This window comes from Lolium perenne, chromosome 1 (genome assembly GCF_019359855.2).
Source record: "Lolium perenne isolate Kyuss_39 chromosome 1, Kyuss_2.0, whole genome shotgun sequence".
In the NCBI taxonomy this organism is placed as follows: domain Eukaryota; kingdom Viridiplantae; phylum Streptophyta; class Magnoliopsida; order Poales; family Poaceae; genus Lolium; species Lolium perenne.
Window position 1 is genome coordinate 163,631,313 of NC_067244.2, and position 22,563 is coordinate 163,653,875.

At 47.2% G+C, this 22,563-nt stretch overlaps 1 protein-coding gene across 1 annotated transcript; it reads left to right on the forward strand.

The window, feature by feature from the left end:
- Positions 1-4,214: 4,214 nt before the first annotated feature.
- Positions 4,215-5,214, forward strand: LOC127310921 (abscisic acid receptor PYL10). Its single transcript, XM_051341535.2, has one exon. It carries the CDS (start codon positions 4,380-4,382, stop codon positions 5,007-5,009), a length of 630 nt encoding a protein of 209 aa, XP_051197495.1. The 5' UTR covers positions 4,215-4,379; the 3' UTR covers positions 5,010-5,214.
- The last annotated feature ends 17,349 nt before the right edge of the window (positions 5,215-22,563 follow it).

Consider the following 22,563-nt stretch of genomic DNA (forward strand, 5'->3'; position numbering starts at 1 on the left):
CTCTCTCAATATCCTTGCGGCATGCCTCTTGATTTCTGGTGAAGCAAGCTTCCTTTCTTGTCAAAGGCCTGTCCTTTTTCTCTTTTATGGACTTGACAAGGGTTGCATAGTTAGGGTAAATACCATCTGTGAGATAGTACCCCATGGTGTACTCATTGTTCATAACTTTGTAGTTACAAGGTGGAGCATCACCCTTAACTAGTCTTGCAAACAAAGGGGATCTATTCAAGATGTTGATGTCGTTGAGTGTCCCCGGCAATCCAAAAAAAGCATGCCAAATCCATAAGTCTTGAGAGGCCACAGCTTCAAGAACAATGGTAGCATCACGGCTTTTTTGCCACAATACATGCCATGCCATGCTTTTGGACAATTTTTCCATGTCCAATGCATGCAATCCAAACTACCAAGCATCCCCGGCCACCCCCTCTTTTCATTGATCTCCATGAGCCTTTTTGTATCATCCTCATTTGGAGCTCGGAGATACTTCTCTCCATACAACTTGATCACCATCTTGGCAAACATACGCACGCAATCCGTGGTTGTTTGCACACCAATGCGAAGGTACTCATCGGTATAATCTGCTGGTATACCGTATGCAATAACCCTCATGGCGGCAGAAATTTTTTGGTATGGGCTAAATCCCATGACTTGGGCAGCATTTCTTCTTTGCTTGAAATAATCGCAATTTGCCTCGCAATCTTTGACGATTTTCTCGAACAAAGTCCTACGCATTCGGTACCGTCTACGGAAGAGGCGGGGAGGATAGGTCGGTACCTCGGCGAAATAATCTTGCATCAGCTGCTCGTGGCCGAGCGCGCGGTTCCGCGGAATGCACATACGCCCCATCACGGATCCTTTCCGCTGATCCAGCAGCTTCATGCGGTCCTCCGTTTGCTTCAAGCCGAACAGCAGCACCATCATCTCCGTCTCATCGTCGTTGAGCAGCTCGTCGATATCCGAATCGGAATCCGACGACGACCAATCGGTGGACGTCGCGTCCAAATCCGCCATGTGCACATCCTCCGAAGCCATCTACCACGGTGTACCATACATCAGCCCCAAATCCGACCAAATTACCGGCGGCAACGAAGAAGAACGCGGCGGAATACTCACCGGCGGAGAAGACCACGGCGGGAGGGCGGGCGGCGCGCGGAGGGACGCGGAACTTCGGCGGGGTGCGGCGGAGGTGCGGCGGGCGTCGACGAACCTCGACGAGGCTGGGCGGACGGCGGAGCGGCACGGATCTGACGGATTGTGGCGGCGGCGCGCGGGTGGCGGCGGCGGCGCGCGGGGGAAAACGGGTGGGGGGAACTGAAATGTCCGCGCGCGCTTTTGGAATTGGGATACTGGCTTCGCCCACTATCCCCGCTCCCACCCCGCACAAGTAGGGGGCGAGGACCCGCCCCGTACTCGAAAACAGCAAAAAACGATTCGGGGGCCATTTTTACGGGGCGTGCTAGACGGCTGGGTAGAGCCGAAACCCTCAAACCGGCGGTTATTATACGGGTTTGCCCCTTTTACGGGGTCTGTTAGACCTGCTCTAACAGTTGTTAATCCTTGCCCCGAACGGCCGACGCCGAACCACTCATTCAATGACTGAAAGTCCAGCTAGATTTACGTCTGAAGAAATAAAATGCTACATAGATAATAAAATATTGGCGAATCTTTCTAAAAGGAACTCCATGACATAACAAATACCGTAAATGGTGAACCACCAGCCAAGTCCACGCCGAAAAGGAAGCCGCATGTTCAGACTTCCATTCATCGAGAAATGGCATGCATCTCTTCAGGGAATCGGAGGGGTGATAAGCGCATACTTCCAAACGAAAAGACAACTCCCTGCAAAAAAAAACAACCTCCATCACATAATAAATAACTTAGCTTTATGTAGATATAGACGTATTTAGTTGCATTTTAGTGTGAAAATACATTCATATTTAGATAAATTTGAGTTAATTATTTAATGATGGAGGGAATAGAAGTTTCTCATGTTCATGTAAGTATTTGATTTCTGGCTTTCTCCTTTTTATGATCCGTATAGATAACTAATGGGGCACACACATTTTTTTTGTTCAGGTCTACTATACTTTGGTACTCCGTATTAATGTTTTGCTATTAATTAGTCATACTGTGTGGCAAGTCACACATTGCTTGAGTGTAACTAAAGTAAATTTAACGTTGAACCAAATATATCTATAACGGGCCTTCAGTTCAGGAAAGCAAATATATTCACCTTTTTTCTTTTCTTTGCAGAGACATGGTGTACCTCCATTAGCATTGGCCATCATACATGAACAATATTGTTAGTTTTAAGCTTTCCCTACTTGGTGTAACTTCAAAATAAAAAATCATGCTTTCAAATTTTCAAATTGATGGTTTTGTTTGTTTGGGTGGTAACAACCTTTGTAAATAAAATCATCCACCAACGACAAAATTATGTTTATTTGCGCATACATGGACATCATACTTCACACTTCAACATGTATTTTTAGCTCTCATTTACACTTTGGTGATAAAAAATGGAAATAAACCCCATGCCAGAAACAACATGGTGACCCTGATAACGTTTCGATGACCCGTTATTTCAGGATGATTTTGTCCTCTCATAGCTGGCACAATTCATGGAAATAAATTTGTCCATCAAAACACAATTATTGCCATTGCACTTTAAATAATCGTTTCTTCAATATATTTGGCACCTTTACATCGCTTCCGACGAAAACCTTGCATACTCAAAACGCCAACTATTAGCCTATTGCGCCTAAAGGTTACCACTTCAACAACATAAGGATCAATTTTACAACTCCTCCTTATCCTTTACAACCATATGCATCATTTCATAAGAATTGAATAACAACTGTTAAACATAAACATACTACTACCTTGATGGCTTGATCTAAGGGTCAGTTTCCCTTGTTTTCTCACGGTAACTCTCGATCGAAAACATGAGGGCCATCTTTGCGCCTAACCATGGTGGTACCTTAATGTCTTGCTAGAGTTTATCTTTTAGTCACATAAGATGCGTAATATTTTTTGGACTACCACTATAACAAAAAAAAATCTTGCTACAACAACATACTTCACGGTTCAACATGTTTTCTAGCTCCCATTTTCAATGTGGTGACAGAATATGGAAATAAACCCCATGCCAAAAACAAAATGGTGACCCTATCACCTAGATGATCAATTACTTCAGCATAAATTCCCCCCATGACTAGCACAATTTGCGGAAATAAAGCCATATATCAGAAAACGTTTATTGTCGTTGCACCTAAAAGAACCGTTTCTTCAACAGATTGGGCACCATTACATCGCTCCCTGACGAAAACCTTGCGTACTAAAAACGCCATCTATTACGCCTATAGGGTACCACTTCAATAATATAGGGACCAAATTTACAAGTCATCCTTATCCTTCACAACCATATGTATCAGGGACGGAGACAAGGGGGGACGAGGGGGGCGCCCCCCCCCCTATGCTCATGATTTTCCTTTGAGCACAAGCCATATCAGCTCCTTATTTCTGTGATTTTAGCTAGTTCTGCCACCCTCATACTAAAATTGTCCCCCTTATACTTCATTCCTGGCTCTGTCCCTGATATTTATCATTTCATAAGAATTAAACATAGCATAAACATACTACTACCTTGATCTAGGTGTCTGTTTCCTATAGTTGTTCACAGTAACTCTCGATGGAAAACATGAGGGCATCTTTGCATCTAACATGGTGTTGCCTTAGTGTCTTTCTAGTTTTTCTCTTTTAGCTAGAATAATCACTGTAATTGTTTTTTGACTACCACATTAGCAAATTGTTTTTTTCCAATTTTTCTTGCTAGCTTTGCGATAACCTTCCACCAAAATAACCTGACAATAAAAATGATTACAATTTACCCATTTTTTCACAGTGTAAAAAAATACAATCCTTAAACTAATAATACACCCATTTACTTAGAAAAAGAATAACAACCTTTGCACTAAAGACTACTTTCGACCCGTAAGAAACCACTCTATTATGTTGTGAAACCATTCTCTTTAGGTTTGAAAAAACCTGCAAAAGTAGTGTTTTCCCGGTTTGAATATTTGATAAGCCAAATCCCATCCAAATAAATAGAGGAAAATAATAAACGTACTTTAATAAATTCTATTCCAATGAGCCAAATTAAAGGGGTCGTAGACTAGAGAGAGAAAGCCCAAACCCCAATTCCCCATCTCGCCTCACTGTCTAGTGCTAGATAGAGTAGTAGTATTAAATGTACTAGCAGGAAGCTCGCTCGCGCAAGGCTCCTCCTTCCTTGAGCTCAAGGTCGCTCCAAGGCCCCTCGCACTCGCCGCACGCATCCTTCCCCCACGTCCCCCACCGCGTCGAGGCGGATCCAGTCGATGGAGCAGCAGCCTGCGGCGGCGGAGCCGGAGGTGCCGGCGGGGCTTGGGCTGACGGCGGCGGAGTACGCGGAGCTGCAGCCCACGGTGGAGGCGTACCACCGCTACGCCGTGGGGCCTGGCCAATGTTCCTCGCTCGTCGCGCAGCGCATCGAGGCGCCGGCGGCCGCCGTCTGGGCCATCGTCCGCCGCTTCGACTGCCCCCAGGTGTACAAGCACTTCATCCGCAGCTGCGCGCTCCGCCCGGACCCCGACGCGGGGGACGAGCTCCGCCCGGGCCGCCTCCGCGAGGTCAGCGTCATCTCGGGCCTCCCCGCCAGCACCAGCACCGAGCGGCTCGACCTCCTCGACGACGCGCGCAGGGCCTTCGGCTTCACCATCACCGGCGGCGAACACCGCCTCGCCAACTACCGCTCCGTCACCACCGTCTCCGAGCTCGCCCCGGCCGCGCCCGCCGAGATCTGCACCGTCGTCCTCGAGTCCTACGTCGTCGACGTCCCCGAGGGCAACAGCGAGGAGGACACGCGCCTCTTCGCTGACACCGTCGTCAGGCTCAACCTCCAGAAGCTCAAGTCCCTCGCCGAGGCCAACGCCACCAACGCCGCCAACGCCGCACCGCCGGCGGAATAGCACCGGATGCTTTAATTTTTCTTCTTCGGGAGGGGGTCGCTTCGAATTTGACGCATGCAGGAGCTCCAAATAGGTGTGATTCCTGAGGTGCTGCCTGTAATAAAACTCTCTTTCCATGGATTCCTCCATCCCTTTTCTTTTCCTTGGAATTTCTTTCACCTTTCTGTTGTGATTGCAATTGGAATTCAACTTTGCATGTGGTTCATACCTAGCTCGGTACTACTAGATGATTAAGCCAGCTTAGTGGTACTGCTTCTCAATGTTCATTAGCTAGCTTGATTCATAAAAAAAGCTAGCTTGATTCATACCCTAGCACCTGTTGATCAATCATGATGTTAAATTAATGATGATAAATGGTTGCATGATTTAGAGGAAAATCAGAAGATATGCTGCTCCGTATCTATCAACTCTACTATATATGCTGAGATGATATCACTGTATTAGTAGTGTTTAGTAGTGACTACTATGCTAGATGCTTGTTTAGTGGGTATAGTTTTTTGTCTGTTTGTTGTCATGTTTTTCTGCTGCGCGTGCTCCGGGATGGATGATTATTTTTGTTTGGAACCAGCTCACGACACAGTGGCGATCGACCCTTGTTGCTTCACTAGTTCCCTGGAATAGAAAACCCCACTTGTATATCTTTCCCCAAATCCACACTGCAATTTTTGTTGAATGTACGCCCTACTTGTGCATATATCTGAACACTACTTGAGAACCAAGGATTGCTGCACTTGTGCTGCCCGAAATATCTAGAAGCCATATCATGTGATCATTGCGATTGCTGTGTTTTTCATCGTTGGAGTGATGAATCAGTGGATGCTAATGCTAATCAAGTTCGCGCTTTTAAAGATTCAGATATGGAAGAAGAAAGCTTGTAGTACTCGTAGTACAGATTCAGACATGGAGGAAGAAAGCTTGTAGCAGTGCAGTAGCAAGATGCTCAGGAGACCGAATGAGCATCTACATTTCTTGTCCATCTTCTTTCCGGAGACAAATCAGTTTGGAACTTGCTACAAGTGAAAACGCAAGATTCTTTGCTTCAGGCCACTAATTAAAATGCTGTTTAGGTGCTCCACTTGCTATCAGTGGGGATCCCCTCGCCCCATTGTCAATTTGGCATCATCACTGAAAAGGAATGACCACTAGATCTTCTACCAGGCCCTCTCCTTTCCGCTTCCATACACCACCTTATTCAGATTCTCTCTTTCTCGCCCTCCGATCAACATCGTAGCAAACTTTTGAACAGTTTTGAACAGGCGCAGCATCGTCGTCAGAGGCTTGATCAAAGGTGGTGGGCGCCGCCGGCGTCGGGGACGACGACGACAGAGGCATTGAAAGCCTACCGGCGGGAGGGAGGGAGGAGGCGGTTGCGCAGGGATATGGCGCTTCACATGGCGCTGTCTTCCAGACACCGATCTGACGCTCCCCGCATCCACTTGCGCAACTTGCCCCAATTATCAAAGCAAAAGCCGCCATCCTTTTCTACATTTCTTTTTTTTACGCGCAGGACAAGAGACTTTACTTTTTTACTGCGACGTGGCGGGCCTGCCACCGGATTTTTTTACGTAGAAATGGTAAAGCTTTTGTTTCACGCCGCCGCTACGTCGATCAGTGCGGGCCGTAAGAAATTTTTGATGTGAGAGACGATAGGTACTTTTGTTCTGCAGCTGAATGACTGCTCAGGTGAGCCGTAACCAGATTATGTCTGTATTCGATGGACTGGTAACAACTACTGGGACCGGTAAGATCAGCGGCGCGACGCATTTTAATGTCCGCGAGCGTCCGTTTACGGCGCGCTGCGGACGCTAAAATAACCATTTTTATGCGCGCGTCCGTTTGCGTCTGGGGTCTGCTTCAGCGGGGCGACGCATTTTTTTCTTCTTTTTTTCCCTTTTCTCAATTAAACATAGTTTCAAAATATTACATTACATTTTGAAACATGCTTTTACACAAACTAACACATAGTTAGGAACATGGTTTACACAAACTAACACATAGTATGAACCATGGTCGACACAAATATAAAAATTTAAAAATAGAAGTCAGTTGTGTTGATTTCCATATGTTTGCTGCCAAGAAAGAATATTCGAGGGCACACCCAATCACCCAAACTGGAAAATCCAGCGGGAGAAGATGGTGCCCTTGTTGGTTCTACCGATGAGGCGAATGTACGTAAACCTCGATCATCGGCTTCGTCCGGCCCGTAGCCGATTCGCCGCAAAGAAAGAACACTCGACGGTCTACCTATCGGGGTCGGAGCCGGAGGCGGCGGGGTGGTAGTGCCTGCGGCAGGCTGTGTCGTCGAACACCTTGACAATCATCTCGCCGTCCCCCTCGTAGAGGAAGGTGAGCTGGCAGCCGGGCTCGAGCGCGAGGTCGCGGGCGAACTTGTCCCACCCCGTGTGCAGGTACATCTTGCCCTGCCCGTCGAACAGGACCTCCACGGTCCAACGGCAGAAGTTGCATGCCGCCGGCCTATATAAAGGGGGCCCGGTCACTTTGCGTCGCCCCGCTGGAGATAAAAAAAAGGAATGCACGTAAGAAAGTGCGTATTGGTTTACATAGGAATGCACGTTTTAGTTTACGGAAGAGTGCGCGTAGAATAACAAAAGGGGTTATTCATGTTCAAGCTAGTTTCAACAATACCATCATAACTGTTACAGACCCACAAGGTCGGGTGGTTTTCTGGTCCTCTGCGGGTACTTGTGGATTCAAAAGCTCAAGAAAAGCATCACCTTATGCTGGTCAAAGAACAACAGTAGATGCTATTCGTACAGTAGGTTTGCAACGAGCAGAAGTTATGGTAAAGGGTGCTGGTAGTGGAAGAGATGCCGCATTACGAGCCATTGCTAAAAGCGGTGTGCGATTAAGTTGTATACGGGATGTAACACCTATGCCGCATAATGGATGTCGACCGCCTAAAAAAAGACGTCTGTAAAAGAATAAATCTGCTTTCAAGAGAAATAAACGATTCAATGATCAAATAATAATACTAGTCTATTATGGTTCGAGAGGAGGTAGCAGGATCCACTCAAACACTACAGTGGAAATGTGTTGAATCAAGAGTAGATAGTAAGCGTCTTTATTATGGTTGTTTCATTCTGTCCCCGCTTAGGAAAGGGCAAGCGGACACCGTAGGTATTGCCTTACGAAGAGCTTTACTTGGAGAAATAGAAGGAACATGTATCGCACGCGCCAAATTTGGGAGCGTACGACACGAATATTCTACAATAGCAGGTATTGAGGAATCCGTACAAGAAATTTTACTAAATTTGAAAGAAATTGTATTGAGAAGTAATCTCTATGGAGTTAGAGACGCATCAATTTGCGCCGCGCCCCCTTTATATAGGCCGGCGGCATGCAACTTCTGCCGCTGGACCGTGGAGGTCCTGTTCGACGGGCAGGGCAAGATGTACCTGCACACGGGGTGGGACAAGTTCGCCCGTGACCTCGCGCTCGAGCCCGGCTGCCAGCTCATCTTCCTCTACGAGGGGGACGGCGAGATGATCGTCAAGGTGTTCGACGACACAGCCTGTCGCAGGCACTACCACACCGACGACTCCGGCTCCGACACCGATAGTTAGAACGTCGAGTGTTCTTTCTTTGCAGCGAATCTGGCTACGGGCCAGACGAAGCCAGTAGTCGAGGTTTCTGTCTGTTCGCCTCATCGGTAGAACCAACAAGGGCACCATCTCCTCCCGCTGGATTTTCCAGTTTGGGTGATTGGGTGTGCCCTCCAATGTTCTTTCTTGGCAGCGAACATACGGAAATCAACACAACTGGCTTCTATTTATAATTTTTTTTATATTTGCGTCGACCATGGTTCAAACTATGTGTTAGTTTGTGTAAACCATGTTCCTAACTATGTGTTAGTTTGTGTGAAATCATGTTTCAAAATGTAATATTTGAAACTATGTTTAATTGAGAAGAGGGAAAAAATAAAAAATAAAAAATGCGTCGCCCCGCTGGAGCAGACCCCAGACACAAACGGACGCGCGGATTAAAACGATCATTTTAGCGTCCGCAGCGCGACGCAAACGGACGCTCGCGAACATTAAAATGCGTCGCGCCGGTGAAGATGCCCTAATGTTGACTGATGATGTTCATCTTTTGTTATTTTGATGGGTTTTGACAGTGATCACTGATCAGCAGTAGTACGCCATCCAACGTGTGCTCCTCCTCCAGCAGACCAAGAGGATACTGCCTGGCCTGGATATACCTGTTCTTTTAAAATAAAGATTGTATGCATATTTTCGATGCAGAGGTTAGAGTCTCAACCTCCTTTTTGGAAATAAAATACCTATATTTTTTATAGATAATTTTTTTGAAGGGAGAAAATGCATTTGGGGCAGTCTTGTCACCTAACCACCACCATTCCCGCCAAAAAAAACGTAGCCACCACCTTACGACTTTTGAACACATAAATGTGCTGGCCGAGCACCCCGCAGGACGGCTTCCTTGCGCGGAGCGGCGCGTGGGGTGGTTACTTGCTGCGCGGAGCACGGAAGCCCTCCATCGATCTGCGGTGGAGGTTTGTAGGCGGCCGTGGCCCTGGATTCCGTGGTGGCAGTGCGCCCCCTAGCGAGGCTGGTCGTCTTCCCTGGCCTCGTTGTTTGTGCCTCCGCTGGTGGTGGTGGCCAGGGCAGCCCTGGGCTTTGTAGAATGTGTATCAGTCTCGCACAAAGTAGAGTCTCCACAGGAAGCCCTAGATCCTCGAATCAGTTGATGGTGACGCTCTCAGCATCATACTGATAAGGCATTAACTTACCAATGCCTACGGGTTGTAGACTAGGGTTTAGTTGAAAGTAGAGGGCAAGTAGATCTCGAAGGTTTCAGCCGGAAAAGTACTCGACTGCTATGAAAACTAGGGTTGCGTAAAACAAAGAATCGATTCTCTCTTTATCCCTCGACTCCCCTTTATATAGGAGGCGGAACCGAGAGTTTCGTAGTGTACAAGTTACAGAGTCCGGGAGGGTTTCTGAACCGTCCCGCGATATTTACAAGTTGATATTCCTAATACAATTCTATCTTTCCAAATTAAATAAAACTTCGGGTCGTGGGCCTCCAGTAAACCCCGGGTATCTTCTTCGGCAGGCCCATTGGGGATGCCTATGTCAGTAGCCCCCGAGATTTTGCTTGAATCGCAGAATCAGGAAAAATCTCCATCTTTACAATCTGCATATGATTTCTGCAAGTCGACAAATTTTTATAAAAGAATTGTATATTGTACAGGGATAACGGTAATTGGGGCTGGTTCATATGACGGATCAGGTACCAGTTAACTGCTCTCGTGGCAATCCACCAAAACCTACTTCAAGATCACGTCCCTGGACATGATCTCGGGATACTGGCGTAATTCGACATGTGCCGCTTAAGGTCTTACCAGATGCCGAATTCCAGTCATGTTTTATCGGGTACCTAACGCGTCCGTTAGGATTTTTCTTCGTATCTGTTGACACGGAAAAAGTAGCAAAGCGCCGTCAGAGGCGGTGCCACGCCGCACAGGACGGATCCCGGGGACTTACCTTCGCAGAGTTTTGCGGCATTCAGAGATTATTTCGCGACTGAGGCGCTCTGAGAATATATTGTCGGGTGCTTTTTCCGGCTGTTGGAGTAGCACATTTGTTCGAGTCAACGGATGACTTATATTGTTTTTAACATAACCTCCCGATGGGAGTATATGAAGAGTTATTTTGATAACTCAGAATATGCTCACCAGGACTTATTCAAATTTCATCGGGCACACGAACAGCGTTCCTGATGGGAGTAGCCCCCGAGGCTACAACCAAGTGCTTGTACTTGGTTGTAGGCTCACCTTTTTAGCACCTTTGCCACTATATTGTCATGTGTCATGCTTCTACTCATATTTATCGGGTGCGCGAACAGTGCTCCCGATGGGAGTAGCCCCCGAGGTTACAGTCGAGGATTTATACTTGGCTGTAGGCTCCAATTGTCCTCTGTCACTATATTTTGAAATGTCCCCTTCCGAACCATCTCCATCAAACATCTCGAAACCTTTTTTATAAAGTAGCCCCCGAGCATTTGGACAAAAAACTTGTTTTTTGGTCGAAGGCTCTTGAGATTTCCAATCGTCTCTTGCTGTCGCCAATTTTCATAACATCCCAACCAAAATTTTCATTGGTAAAGTGACATCAGTGCTGACGATAGCCACGATCACTGTATTGGAAAGACGCGAGAGCTGTCCCTTCACTGACCTGCGGGCCCAAATTCTGCGACATGTTGACACGTTACGCAAGTGGGGGACACACGTCCTCCGCTTTTCCTGGCACGCGCGCTGTAGCGCCTGTCTAGTTCCATCATGGTAAAAATACCGTTTTACCCCTAGATCCACGTGTACAGCATCAAGTCCATTCGCAGATCATCCAACGGTGCGACGTTTTGACTGAACTCGCTATAAATAGGCTTCGTCTTCCTCCGTCAATCCCCTTCGCTTCGCCGCATCAAAAATCCTCTCTGGCCAAATCTTCCTAGCAACCATAAGAGCTCCAGCGCCCAAGCAATCACCTACTTCCTCCACGCCATTGTTGATGCCACCGCGCCCAAGACTCACGAGGCACAGCGTTCCTGAAGCAACAATGGCGGCGCCAGATCTGGGGAACACGGAGTGGGAAAGATCGAAGATCTCCGCGCAGGACGTCAACCTGCTGAAAAAACTCGGCCTGAGCAAGAAGAAGGACGCGCTCCGCTTCCCCAGCGAGGAGAGCTACCCGACACCTCCCATTGAGTATCGGGTTAGTTTTGTTGACCATCTTATCCGTGGCCTCTCTGCACCCATCCATAATTTTCTGCGTGGATTGCTTTTTGTGTATGGGCTGCAACTTCACCATCTTACTCCCAACTCCATCCTCCACATCTCTATTTTCATCACTCTTTGCGAATCTTTCCTTGGAGTCCAACCTAACTGGGCTCTATGGAAGCGCATCTTCCTCCTTCGCTGTAATGGCTCCCCCAACATCGCTTATAATATAGGCGGTGTCGTTATCTGCGTCCGCCCTGATGTCGAATACTTTGACGTCAAATTCCCTGACTCGGTTCAAGGGTGGCGTAAAAAATGGTTGTACGTCCGCGAGGAATGCGCCGACTCGCTGGAACACAATATTCCCCCTTTTAACGGCAACGAGAAAATCCTCCGCCGCCGCTCCTGGGATGCAGAAGCTACCGACGAAGAAAAGTCGGCGAGAGAGGCACTGATGACACGCATCCGCGAGCTCCAAAATACTCGTGGCCAAGAGTTGTCGGGTATCCAGATTACAGCGTATTTCCTTAGGATTAGGGTGCAGCCTCTGCAGGCTCGCAAAAACCCCCTCTGGACATATGCTGGCGACAAAGATGCGGATCGCATGTCGACAGATCTATCGGTCAAGGACTTAGAAAAACTTGTCCGAAAAATCTCTTCACTCAGCAAGAAAGATCCCGTCCCGTCATCTTGTCGCTTGACACCGTATAGCCGCACCAACGCACTCCCCAAGGTGAACTATTTTTGTCCTTTCGAAATTTGACCTTTATTGACTACTATATTTGCGCTGAGTTCCTTATTGTCGATATATCTATCTTGCAGAAACACCAATTCCTATCTTCTCTTCCTCCGCTACCTGAAAGCGGGGAAGTCGAGGAAAGGACCGTCGTTACTGACGACAATCAGGGTACTTCTCGCCCTGAGAGTGAAGTTGCGGGTTCCCATAAATCCGCGGCTTCCTCTGAAAAAGAAGTTGAATCTGAGGCTTCCGAGTCTTCACGTCCACTCCCTTCAGCTGCTTCCCCGAAGAACAAGAGGAAGAGGGAGGAACTCGAAGATTCCGGCTCCTCCAAAGCAGGGGAATCTCCTATCCAAGAGACTTCTCCCGAAAAAGAGAAGAAATCTTTCAACCCCTACGAGGACGCTCTTGTCAACTCGTAAGTTTTACTTCGCCTTGTATTTTTTGTACTATATTGCTTTTCCTGTGTCTTCTTATACTATCTTTTGACACAATAGTGGCGACGAGGATGAAGAGCCCATTGTCAATGTAACTGCTCTCACGAGCACGTCACATACTCTGGTGCTGTCAGATACTCGCCGTGCTACCGAAGAAACCTCGCCCCCTCGGCGAGATATAGGGGACTTGACTCCTCCCGGCAGCCCCCGTGCCTCTTCGCCAAAGAGAGCAAGGACTAAACCTATCGAAGGATCAAACCTTCTGCCCGGGAGTTCGTCGACTTCCGCTCTGGATGATGTAAGCATCTTTTACCACCTACTTTTACTGTTGTCGAACTTCTCTTCCTCTGACTTTCTTATCCCCTTTTTTGTTTTCTCAGCCTCTAATGCAACAATTTATTCGTCTTGGTACTCAATTTGTTGGGTACCGCGACCATGCGAATAGTTTGAAAGGTACTTCTCTTCTCTCTTTCTTGTTGGATAATTCTTTCTTCACAACTTGTTTGTAACTTTACTGCTGTGTTTTACCAGAGGCTCTCGCCAAAGCCAATTAGCGCGCCGATGATCTTGCTCTCGGGCTGGCTAAGAGCGAAAAAGCTCGAGAAAAAGCAGAGCTTGAATCTGCCTCAGTTGAGAGTCTTCGAAAGAGGCTCGATGACGCTGAAAATGCTTTAAGTGAACGCACAGCTCAGCAGCTTGCTCGCGAAGCTGCCATCGCCGCGCGCCTGGAGTCACAAAACCGACGTTTTGTCAGTAAGTACCGCTCATTTTCTTCTCGTTGACTTTAGCACTATTTTTATGTATATTTATTGATAACCCAAAACTTTTCTCCAGTAGGGAAAACCAGCCAGGAATATGGGCTTGAAAAGCCAGAAGATGACCGTCTGCTTGACGCCCTTTCTCTCCTCGAAATTTATGGAGATGAAGTGCGCCAAAGCATTTCTGATGCCAGGGCGGCATTTTCTCGGCTCTTCCCCTACTTCTTCCCGAAGACTGATGAGGCCAACACTTTTGCTGCGCTTGCCAAGCGTTTTATTCCAAAGGAAGATCTCGGGCTAGCTCTTCGGCAGGAGAACCTGAAGATTGGCGTTGAAGGCACCATTGCTTTGGTTGCCGAGAGCCAACAGCACGTCGATTGGGCCAAAGTTGGTGATGCGAAGAGTATGGAGACGAAGAAATGGCAATCTTTGATCAAGGCCGCCAAGCCGAGCTCGAAGAAAATCCTCGCCTTCCTCGAATACAAACCAACGCCTTCCTCCAGTTCCGCCAAACCGGAGGTCAAGTAGATTACCCTGCCTATCTTGTTTCTCCTTTTTCTTTCTTTTGACGCCTATCACCATAGATGTAGCTTGCGACAGCGTATGGTTGGTTCACTAGGATCCGAACTTTTTGTAAGAACCATGTAAATATACTGAAAATCAATGGGAGTCTATTTTTATGTGATGATTGATGTTGAAATTCTCTTTTCCAGTTGGTATTTGACAACTATACTCCAACTCCTCATCCTTCCGATGCAACAGGCTCAGGAAGCTATAGCTTCAAAAGAGGCTGCAGTCGCTGAAGCTACACATGCTACCTCCCGAGAGAAATTTATGCATGAGTTGATGACTGAAGCAAGCCTAGAAATGGCAGGTATGCTCCTCAAGCTTAACCTTCCTCTTTTCTTTGCCTGTTTTCTTACTTTAACTGGTCTACTGTCACCAACTAGGTCCCTTTTTGGATGCTGATGCCGAAGATCAACGAGTCGACACAAGAACAAATTTCCTTGTTAACCTGGCACTGGACCATGGCTCCCTTTTTTGGGATACACATGAACGTACCTGACAAATCGTCAGGTTTCAGGACCGCTCGTGCCAAGTTCGTGAGTTCCTTGAATTTTGTACCAAAACATTGTTTATGGTTTACAACTCCATGTTTCCTCGAATGTTAAACCTAAGACCCTTCCTGAGCTGATGGACAAATTTAAGGACTCACACAAAATCCACGGTTTTGTAAGAGCTCAACTAGTAGCTGGCGCCAGGTTTTCCCTTATTATGCTTCAGATCTGCCATTCAAAACTCGATATGACAAAGGTGGTTGAAACTGTCCATACCAAGCTTAGGCGACAACGGAGAGGTGTCGATAAAATCGATGCGGTGGTTACACCAGTTGCTGAAGAAATAATTAGTGACCTTCTTCGCATGGATGCCGACTTTTTTGCAGATGGCCATTATGCCGTTTTTCTGGGTGCTTCTGCCGAAGAAGACAGGATAAACATTGACGACCTGTTAGGTTGGGAGTAAATTTATTTCTTCGGTAGATAGCTTATTTTATCGAAAGAAACTGTAACTTGTTGTATATATGTTGTAAGAAAGATATATATTTTTCTTTCCCCTAACCCCCGAGTGTTTCGGTGGCTAATGTCTATATTTTTATTTTGTGTTCGCGAGGTTTTGTAAACCAAGGCAAATAAATTTTATTGAGTGTATATTGTATTTGCGGGTATGAGCCCCCGAGCCTGTCGAAGAAAAAAGATGTATATCTCCAGTATCTTTATTATATTGTAGCACCGTGAGTCCGCCTCATTAAAAACCTTCCAGCCCCACTCGGTGCCCTGAAAGGAAAAGAGTGCGTCTGAAAACTCGCGGGCGTTTCAGTACATTGTATGTTTACATATATATCTTGGCTTAAGCGTAAAAACGCCTAAGTTGCGCCACGTTCCAGGGATTTGGCTCGGCAACCCCTGTCTTCTTGTCCTTTATCCTGTATGCTCCTCCCTCGATGACCTCGGTGACGATATAAGGGCCTAGCCACGGCGACTCGAGCTTTTCATGGCTGTTTTGCGTGAGCCGAAGAACTAAGTCGCCCACCTGGAAAGATCTTGGCCGTAATCGTCGGCTGTGATAATTTTTCATATCTTGCTGGTATTTGGCGACTCTGGACAATACTTCGTCTCGAGCTTCGTCGAGTGCATCCATACCATCTTCTAGTGACTTTTTTGAGGTTTCTTCATCAAACTTCGCCACTCTCAGAGAATTGTGTTCTATTTCTATCGGCAGTACTGCCTCAGCACCATGAACCAGAAAAACGGGGTTTCCTGTGTTGCTGTGTTGGGTGTTGTCCGTATGCTCCATAGCACGCTGGGTAACTCCTCTGGCCAAGTGTGCCGAGCTTTCTCCAATGGTCCTAACAGGCGCTTCTTGATTCCACTGCAGATGACACCGTTTGCTTTCTCGACTTGACCATTGGTTTGCGGGTGCGCAACCGACGCAAAGTGTAGTTTGATACCTACTTCTGCGCAATAAGCCTTGAATTCCTTTCACGTGAAATTGCTACCATTGTCTGTGACGATGCTATCAGGAACTCCAAACCGGAAAACGATGCTCTTGATGAATTTGATCGCTGATGCTGCATCTGGCGAATTTATTGGTTTTGCTTCGACCCACTTGGTGAACTTGTCGACAGCTACAAGCATATACTCGTATCCTCCTGGCCATGCCTTGTGCGATTTTCCCATCATATCTAGACCCCACTGGGCAAAAGGCCACGACAAAGGTATTGGCATCAACTCTGCTGCCGGAGAATGAGGTTTTGCGGCAAACCTTTGACACGCATCACAGGTGCGCACTATGTTTTTTGCATCCTCAATGGCTGTGAGCCAATAAAACCCTGCTCTGAAAACCTTGGCCGCAATAACTCGACTGCTTGCGTGATGTCCGCATACTCCCTCGTGCACATCCTTTAAGAGCACCCGACCTTCTTCAGGTGTGACACATCGCTACAAGACTCCCGATATACTTTTCTTGTACAGCTCGCCCTTAACCACAGTGAATGCTTTCGATCGTCGAATAACTCTCCTTGCTTCCACTGGTGACATAGGCATCCCCAATGGGCCTGCCGATGATGGTACCCGGGGTTTACTGAAGGCCCACTACCCGAAGAATAAGAAGATTCGGGAGCCCAAGATATTATTAAGGAAAGCTAGAGTTGTAATAGGAAGCATTATTTGTAATCTTGCGGGAGGAGTTAGAAACCTTCCCGGACTCTATAACTTGTACAATACGAATCCCTCGGCTCCGCCTCCTATATAAGGGGGAGTCGAGGGACACAGAAGGCATCGAATCATTGTTTCCCAAACCCTAGTTTTTGTATTCGTCGAGTACTTTTCGGCTGAAACCTTCGAGATCTACTTGCCCTCTACATCCAACTAAACCCTAGTCTACAATCCGTAGGCATTGACAAATTAATACCTTGTCAATTGGCGCCGTCTGTGGGATCTAGAGGCGACAAGGAGCTGATCTCGATGGCACGTTCAAGATCGTCGACTTCATCAGTAGCAAGCAACATCATGGACAGAGGTAAACAGATCGAAACTGGTCTCGTCAATTTTATTCCTCACCCGCCCTCCCGTTTGGATGCATATGCGTATCTGGAGGGGCCCATGAAGATGACGTTTGGAAAATTCCACTTCCACGTCGAGAAAGAAGGATCGTATCGTCTCGAAGTTCCGATCTCGTCGGGATTATCGGCAGATGGTATTGATTTCTCAAACTCAGTATCATCCGTCGAGTCAAGCGACAAGGAGATTTCGTCGCCACGCTTCATCGGCAGCAGGGCAAGTGAAAAACTCGCCAAAATCTTCAGCGACATGTCCTTCGAGTCATCGGCGGACTCCTATATAAGCGATGATTCGAGCGACACCGATAGCTTCGACTTCATCGACAAATCCATCTCTATTGGGAAGGTCTTCACCAATCTCTATGATGGTGTCACCAAACCAAGCAAAGTGAAAACTCCAAAATATCACCAAGTCTATGCCATTGGAGAAGCAAGTCGCGATCAAGAGGAAACATCAGAGGCTTTCGATGATTTGGGAAACCCCTATGTCGATCCCTCAGATCTAAGGAGAGGTTTGGGCACTAAATATGTCAGGCCCACACCGCGTGCTAGAGTTCAACTTCCACAAGCAGCCTGGGATAGAGATGCGAAAGCTTTGGATGGCTCTGAACCAATGGAGACAACTGCTACAGTCGAAGAACTGCAAGCTTATCAATATAGACTTGCCCGAGCTAGAAGAGAGTTGGAAAAACAGATACCGCTTTGGAATGTAAGAAGGGAGGCAGCTTCCGCATCAAGCAGGCGACGAGCGGAATTAAGTCGACACTCAGAAACTTCGGGAGATAGTCACAGAGAAGCTCGGAGGAGAGCAAGATCTCGGCTGCAAAATATACCGGAAGCTGAAAGAGAGACTCTAATACAAAACCTCGACATGTCTTTTATGTCAATCGACACGAGGGGGAATATTATCCCAAAAACACCGGAAGCAGGGTACATGGCGACACAAGCTTTCATCTTAGCGTCCAGGCCACCTCCCGGAGATCCAAGAGAAGCGTTGTACAACATGGCCATGGCAGGATGTGGAGCCATGGGAGCAGCGTTCACAGCTACACCTCCCGAAGGAACTGCAAGGCAAAATAGTCCGAGACCTACCACAGCAGTACAAGATCCACCAAGAGCAAGTGGAGCCAGGGACACAGCAACTCAGGCCAGAGTCGATAGAGCGTGACAAGAAAGAAGGGAACGTCGGCATTCACCAAAACTTGCTGAGGAGGACATGTGTGGACTTCCATGTTTCACACGACGGGTCTGAAAAACTCGAGTTCCATCAGGATTCAAGCTACCCGATAGTTTCAAGAAATTCGATGGCTTGCAAGACCCCGAGGATTGGCTTGTGGATTACCTCGAGACAAGAAATTGATAGGCGGGACCAGAGCAACAGCCATGCAGAGCATCCAGATACATCCGAGCGGAGCCGCAGGATCATGGATAAAAAGCTTCCCCTGTGTTCCATTGACACCGGGAAAGTTTCGAGGACGTGTTTATCAAGAATTTCCGGTCAACCTGCAAGAAACCTGCGACACTAGAGGAGTTGAGGTCATGTCGACAAAAGCATGATGAATCAATGAGGAAGTACATTCAAAGGTGGAACATCATCAAAAACTCGGCCGAAAATATATCTGACGAAAGAGCGATAGATGCATTTGTTGCAGGAGTTCGACGAGGAGATTTCGTGGAGGACTTGGGGAGGACAAACCCAAGAACAGTATCAGCTTTAATGGAGATAGCAAACAGATGGGCAGATGGCGAAGATGCGGTACATAACAAACGACATAGGTCCCCAGAGGAAGATCGCAGTCGAAATTTTCAAAATAGACGCCGATTTCCCCGTCAATTTTCAAGTTACGATGCACCTGGCCAAATATCGGCTGGCTTTCGGGGAAACAATGGAGGAAACAATAGAGATGACTACCAAAGAAGTAATGCACAGCAAGGCGACAATAGAGATAACAGGCAAAATAGCGGGCCAAGGTTCCAGAGACCTTTTGTATCTCCCGAAGAGATGATGAACGGACCGTGTCAGATGCATTTCTTTCTCGATAGCAATGGAAAAAGACAGTCAGGACACTTGCAAAAGGATTGCCGAAATTTTCAGGCAATGTTAAGATGGGCAGGACATGCAAATGCTCAGGCAGCACACATAAATCCTCAAGGACCTAGGAGTGAGATTCACTTGCCACCTCCTCCCGCGGTTACGGATGAAAATCGACATCAGCTCAGAATAGCGGCAGCACCTGCTCCACCGCCCTACGTCGATCCTAACTCTAATGGAGCGGTCTCGATGATTCAGAAAGGCAGGCCATCCAATAGAGCTCAGAAAGTAATCTCGCGACAGGTGTTTATGGCAGAGAAGATGCCACCGCCAACAGTCGAGTACCTTAACTGGTCAGGGCAAGATATTGGCTTCACAATAGCTGATCATCCACAGCAAGTTCCTCGACCAGGGCAGTCAGCACTGATCTTACCAGCAGTAATTGCAGGATTTGATGTATCTCGAGTATTCATAGATGGCGGCAGCAGTCTAAACCTTATGTACGCAGATACGCTAAGGAAGATGAATATCTCCCTCGCAAATTTGAAACCAACCGACACACGCTTTCACGACATCACACCAGAGAAGCCAAGTTACCCACTGGGGAAGATCAATCTCGACGTTCAGTTTGGGACCCGAGAAAACTACAGGATAGAGAGGTTGGAATTCGAAGTTGTGGATTTCCCGTCGCAATATCACGCTTTGCTGGGGCGACCAGCGTACGCCAGATTTATGGCAGTACCACATTACACGTACCTGCTTTGGAGGTTACCTGGACCTAAGGGACCAATCACAGTCAAAGGAAGCTTCGCGCTAGCTGATAAATGCGACAAAGATTTTCATCGACTATCAGAAACTTTCGGGATGCAGGCAGAGTACGCAGCGTCAAGGCTCATGACTGATTATGATGTGCTGCCAGACGTAGGGAGGCCCAACAAGGAATCAACTTTCAATAGAGCAAAAGATTCTAAGGAAGTGCAGATTCACCCGACAGATCCGAAGAAAACGACGTCCATCGCAACAAACATGGACCTCGCATAGGAAAGCGCGCTCGTCGAGTTCCTCCGTGAGCACTGGAAAATCTTCGCATGGTGTCTAGCTGACATGCCAGGAGTACCCAGGGAACTTGCCGAGCATCACCTAAACTTGGATCCTATTGCGAGACCAATCAAGCAACCTTTGCGGCGTTTTTCAGAACCAAACCGCAAAGCCATGCTGTCAGAAATTGATCGACTTAGAGAAGCTGGTTTCATTAAAGAGATATCTACTGAGGCCACTTGGGTAGCTAACCCAGTGATGGTGCCGAAGAAAAACACGAAAGTCCTTCGCATGTGTGTCGACTTTACGTGCCTCAATAAACATTGTCCAAAGGATCACTTTCCCCTCCCAAGGATCGATCAGATTATCGACTCCACGACAGGATGTGAACGTCTTTCCTTCTTGGACGCATATTCTGGTTACAATCAGATCAGATTAAAAGAAGACGACGAAGCTAAAACAGTGTTCATCACACCGTACGGCGTATTTTGTTACAAAACAATGCCCTTCGGGTTGAAAAACGCGGGAGCAACATATCAACGGATGATGCAGAAGTGCCTAGCAACACAGATTGGGAAAAATGTACAAGTGTACATCGACGACGTTGTCATCACATCAAAAAAGGGGGCAACATTAATCGAGGACTTGAAGGAAACTTTCGACAACCTCGACAAATTTTGTCTCAAGTTGACCCCGACGAAATGTTCTTTCGGCGTCCCTGCAGGAGAACTTCTCGGGTTCCTAGTTTCAGCGAGGGGGATTGAAGCAAATCCTGAAAAAATCCAAGCTATTGTAACAATGAGGAAGCCAACAAAGCTGAAGGAAATACAAAGAACTAATCGGCGAGTCGCAGCTTTAAGCGTATCTGCCGCCAAAGTCGGGAGAAAAGGCGCTACCATTCTACGCCTTAATCAAACAAGGAGAGAAGTTCCAATGGAACGAAGATGCAGATAGGGCCTTCGAGGACCTCAAGCGGAAAATTTCGACACCACCAATTCTAGTAGCGCCAAAAGAGAAAGAACCGCTCCTGTTATATATTGCGGCTACACCTCAGGTGGTCAGCACAACACTAGTTGTCGAAAGAGAAGAAGAAGGAAAACTCCATGGAGTACAGAGGCCAGTATATTTCATCAGCGAAGTATTATCGCCTTCAAAACAGAGGTACCCGCAGTACCAAAAGCTAGCATATGGAGTATTCACAACCGCAAGAAAGTTGCGCCACTATTTTTCGGCGCATCCGATAATAGTGGTGAATGAGGCGCCTTTATCCAACATACTCAATAATCCAGAAGCTACAGGCCGTGTCTCCCTTTGGGGAATAGAACTTTCTCCTCGGGACATCACGTATGAAAAAAGAAAGGCAATAAAGTCACAAATTCTACCAGACTTCATCGCAGAGTGGATGGAGTTGCAAAACACAGGACCTTCGGATTTATCGAGAACCTGGACTATGAACTTCGACGGGTCCAAAAGGTTAGAAGGAGCTGGAGCAGGGGTAATACTTATATCACCTGAAGGCGACAAATTGAAGTACGTCCTGCGGATGACGTTCCCAAACGCATCTAATAATGAAGCAGAATATGAAGCCCTTATACATGGGATGAAGATGGCGAAAGCCTGCGGCGCAACTCGACTAAAGATATTCGGCGACTCACAATTGGTAGCTCAGCAAGTCATGAACCAATGCGATGCGGTCAATGATAGCATGGTGGCGTACAAAGAGATGTATAATGAGCTGGAGAAACTGTTTGATGGATGCGAGGTAAACCATATCAGCAGGTTGAGCAATGATGAAGCCGATGTTCTCGCAAACATCGGGTCGCAGTGCCTCGCAATTCCCCCAGGTGTGTTCTGGGAAGAGATAACAGAAAGATCCACGAAGCCGAAGAAATTAACAAAGAAGGAGAAAAGCGAGAAACCCTTGGGGGCTGCGAAAGAAGCATTGGAAGAAGAAGAAGAGGAACAAGATCTAGTATTGATGGTGCAAATCCGGTGGATGCAGGCGTACATATCATACATCCTAAGAAAAACAATACCCGACGATCCAGTTGAAGCAAGGCGAGTTACTAGGCGATCCAAAGCTTTCACGGTGGTCAAAGGGGAGTTGTACAAACGCAGTATCTCGGGTGTGTTACAACGAAAGGCCACACCCGAAGAAGGAAGGATAATTCTGA

What these genes read in the sequence shown, in the direction of transcription:
- LOC127310921 (XM_051341535.2), top strand. Translation starts at nt 4,380, where the DNA reads ATGGAGCAGCAGCCTGCGGCGGCGGAGCCGGAGGTGCCGGCGGGGCTT.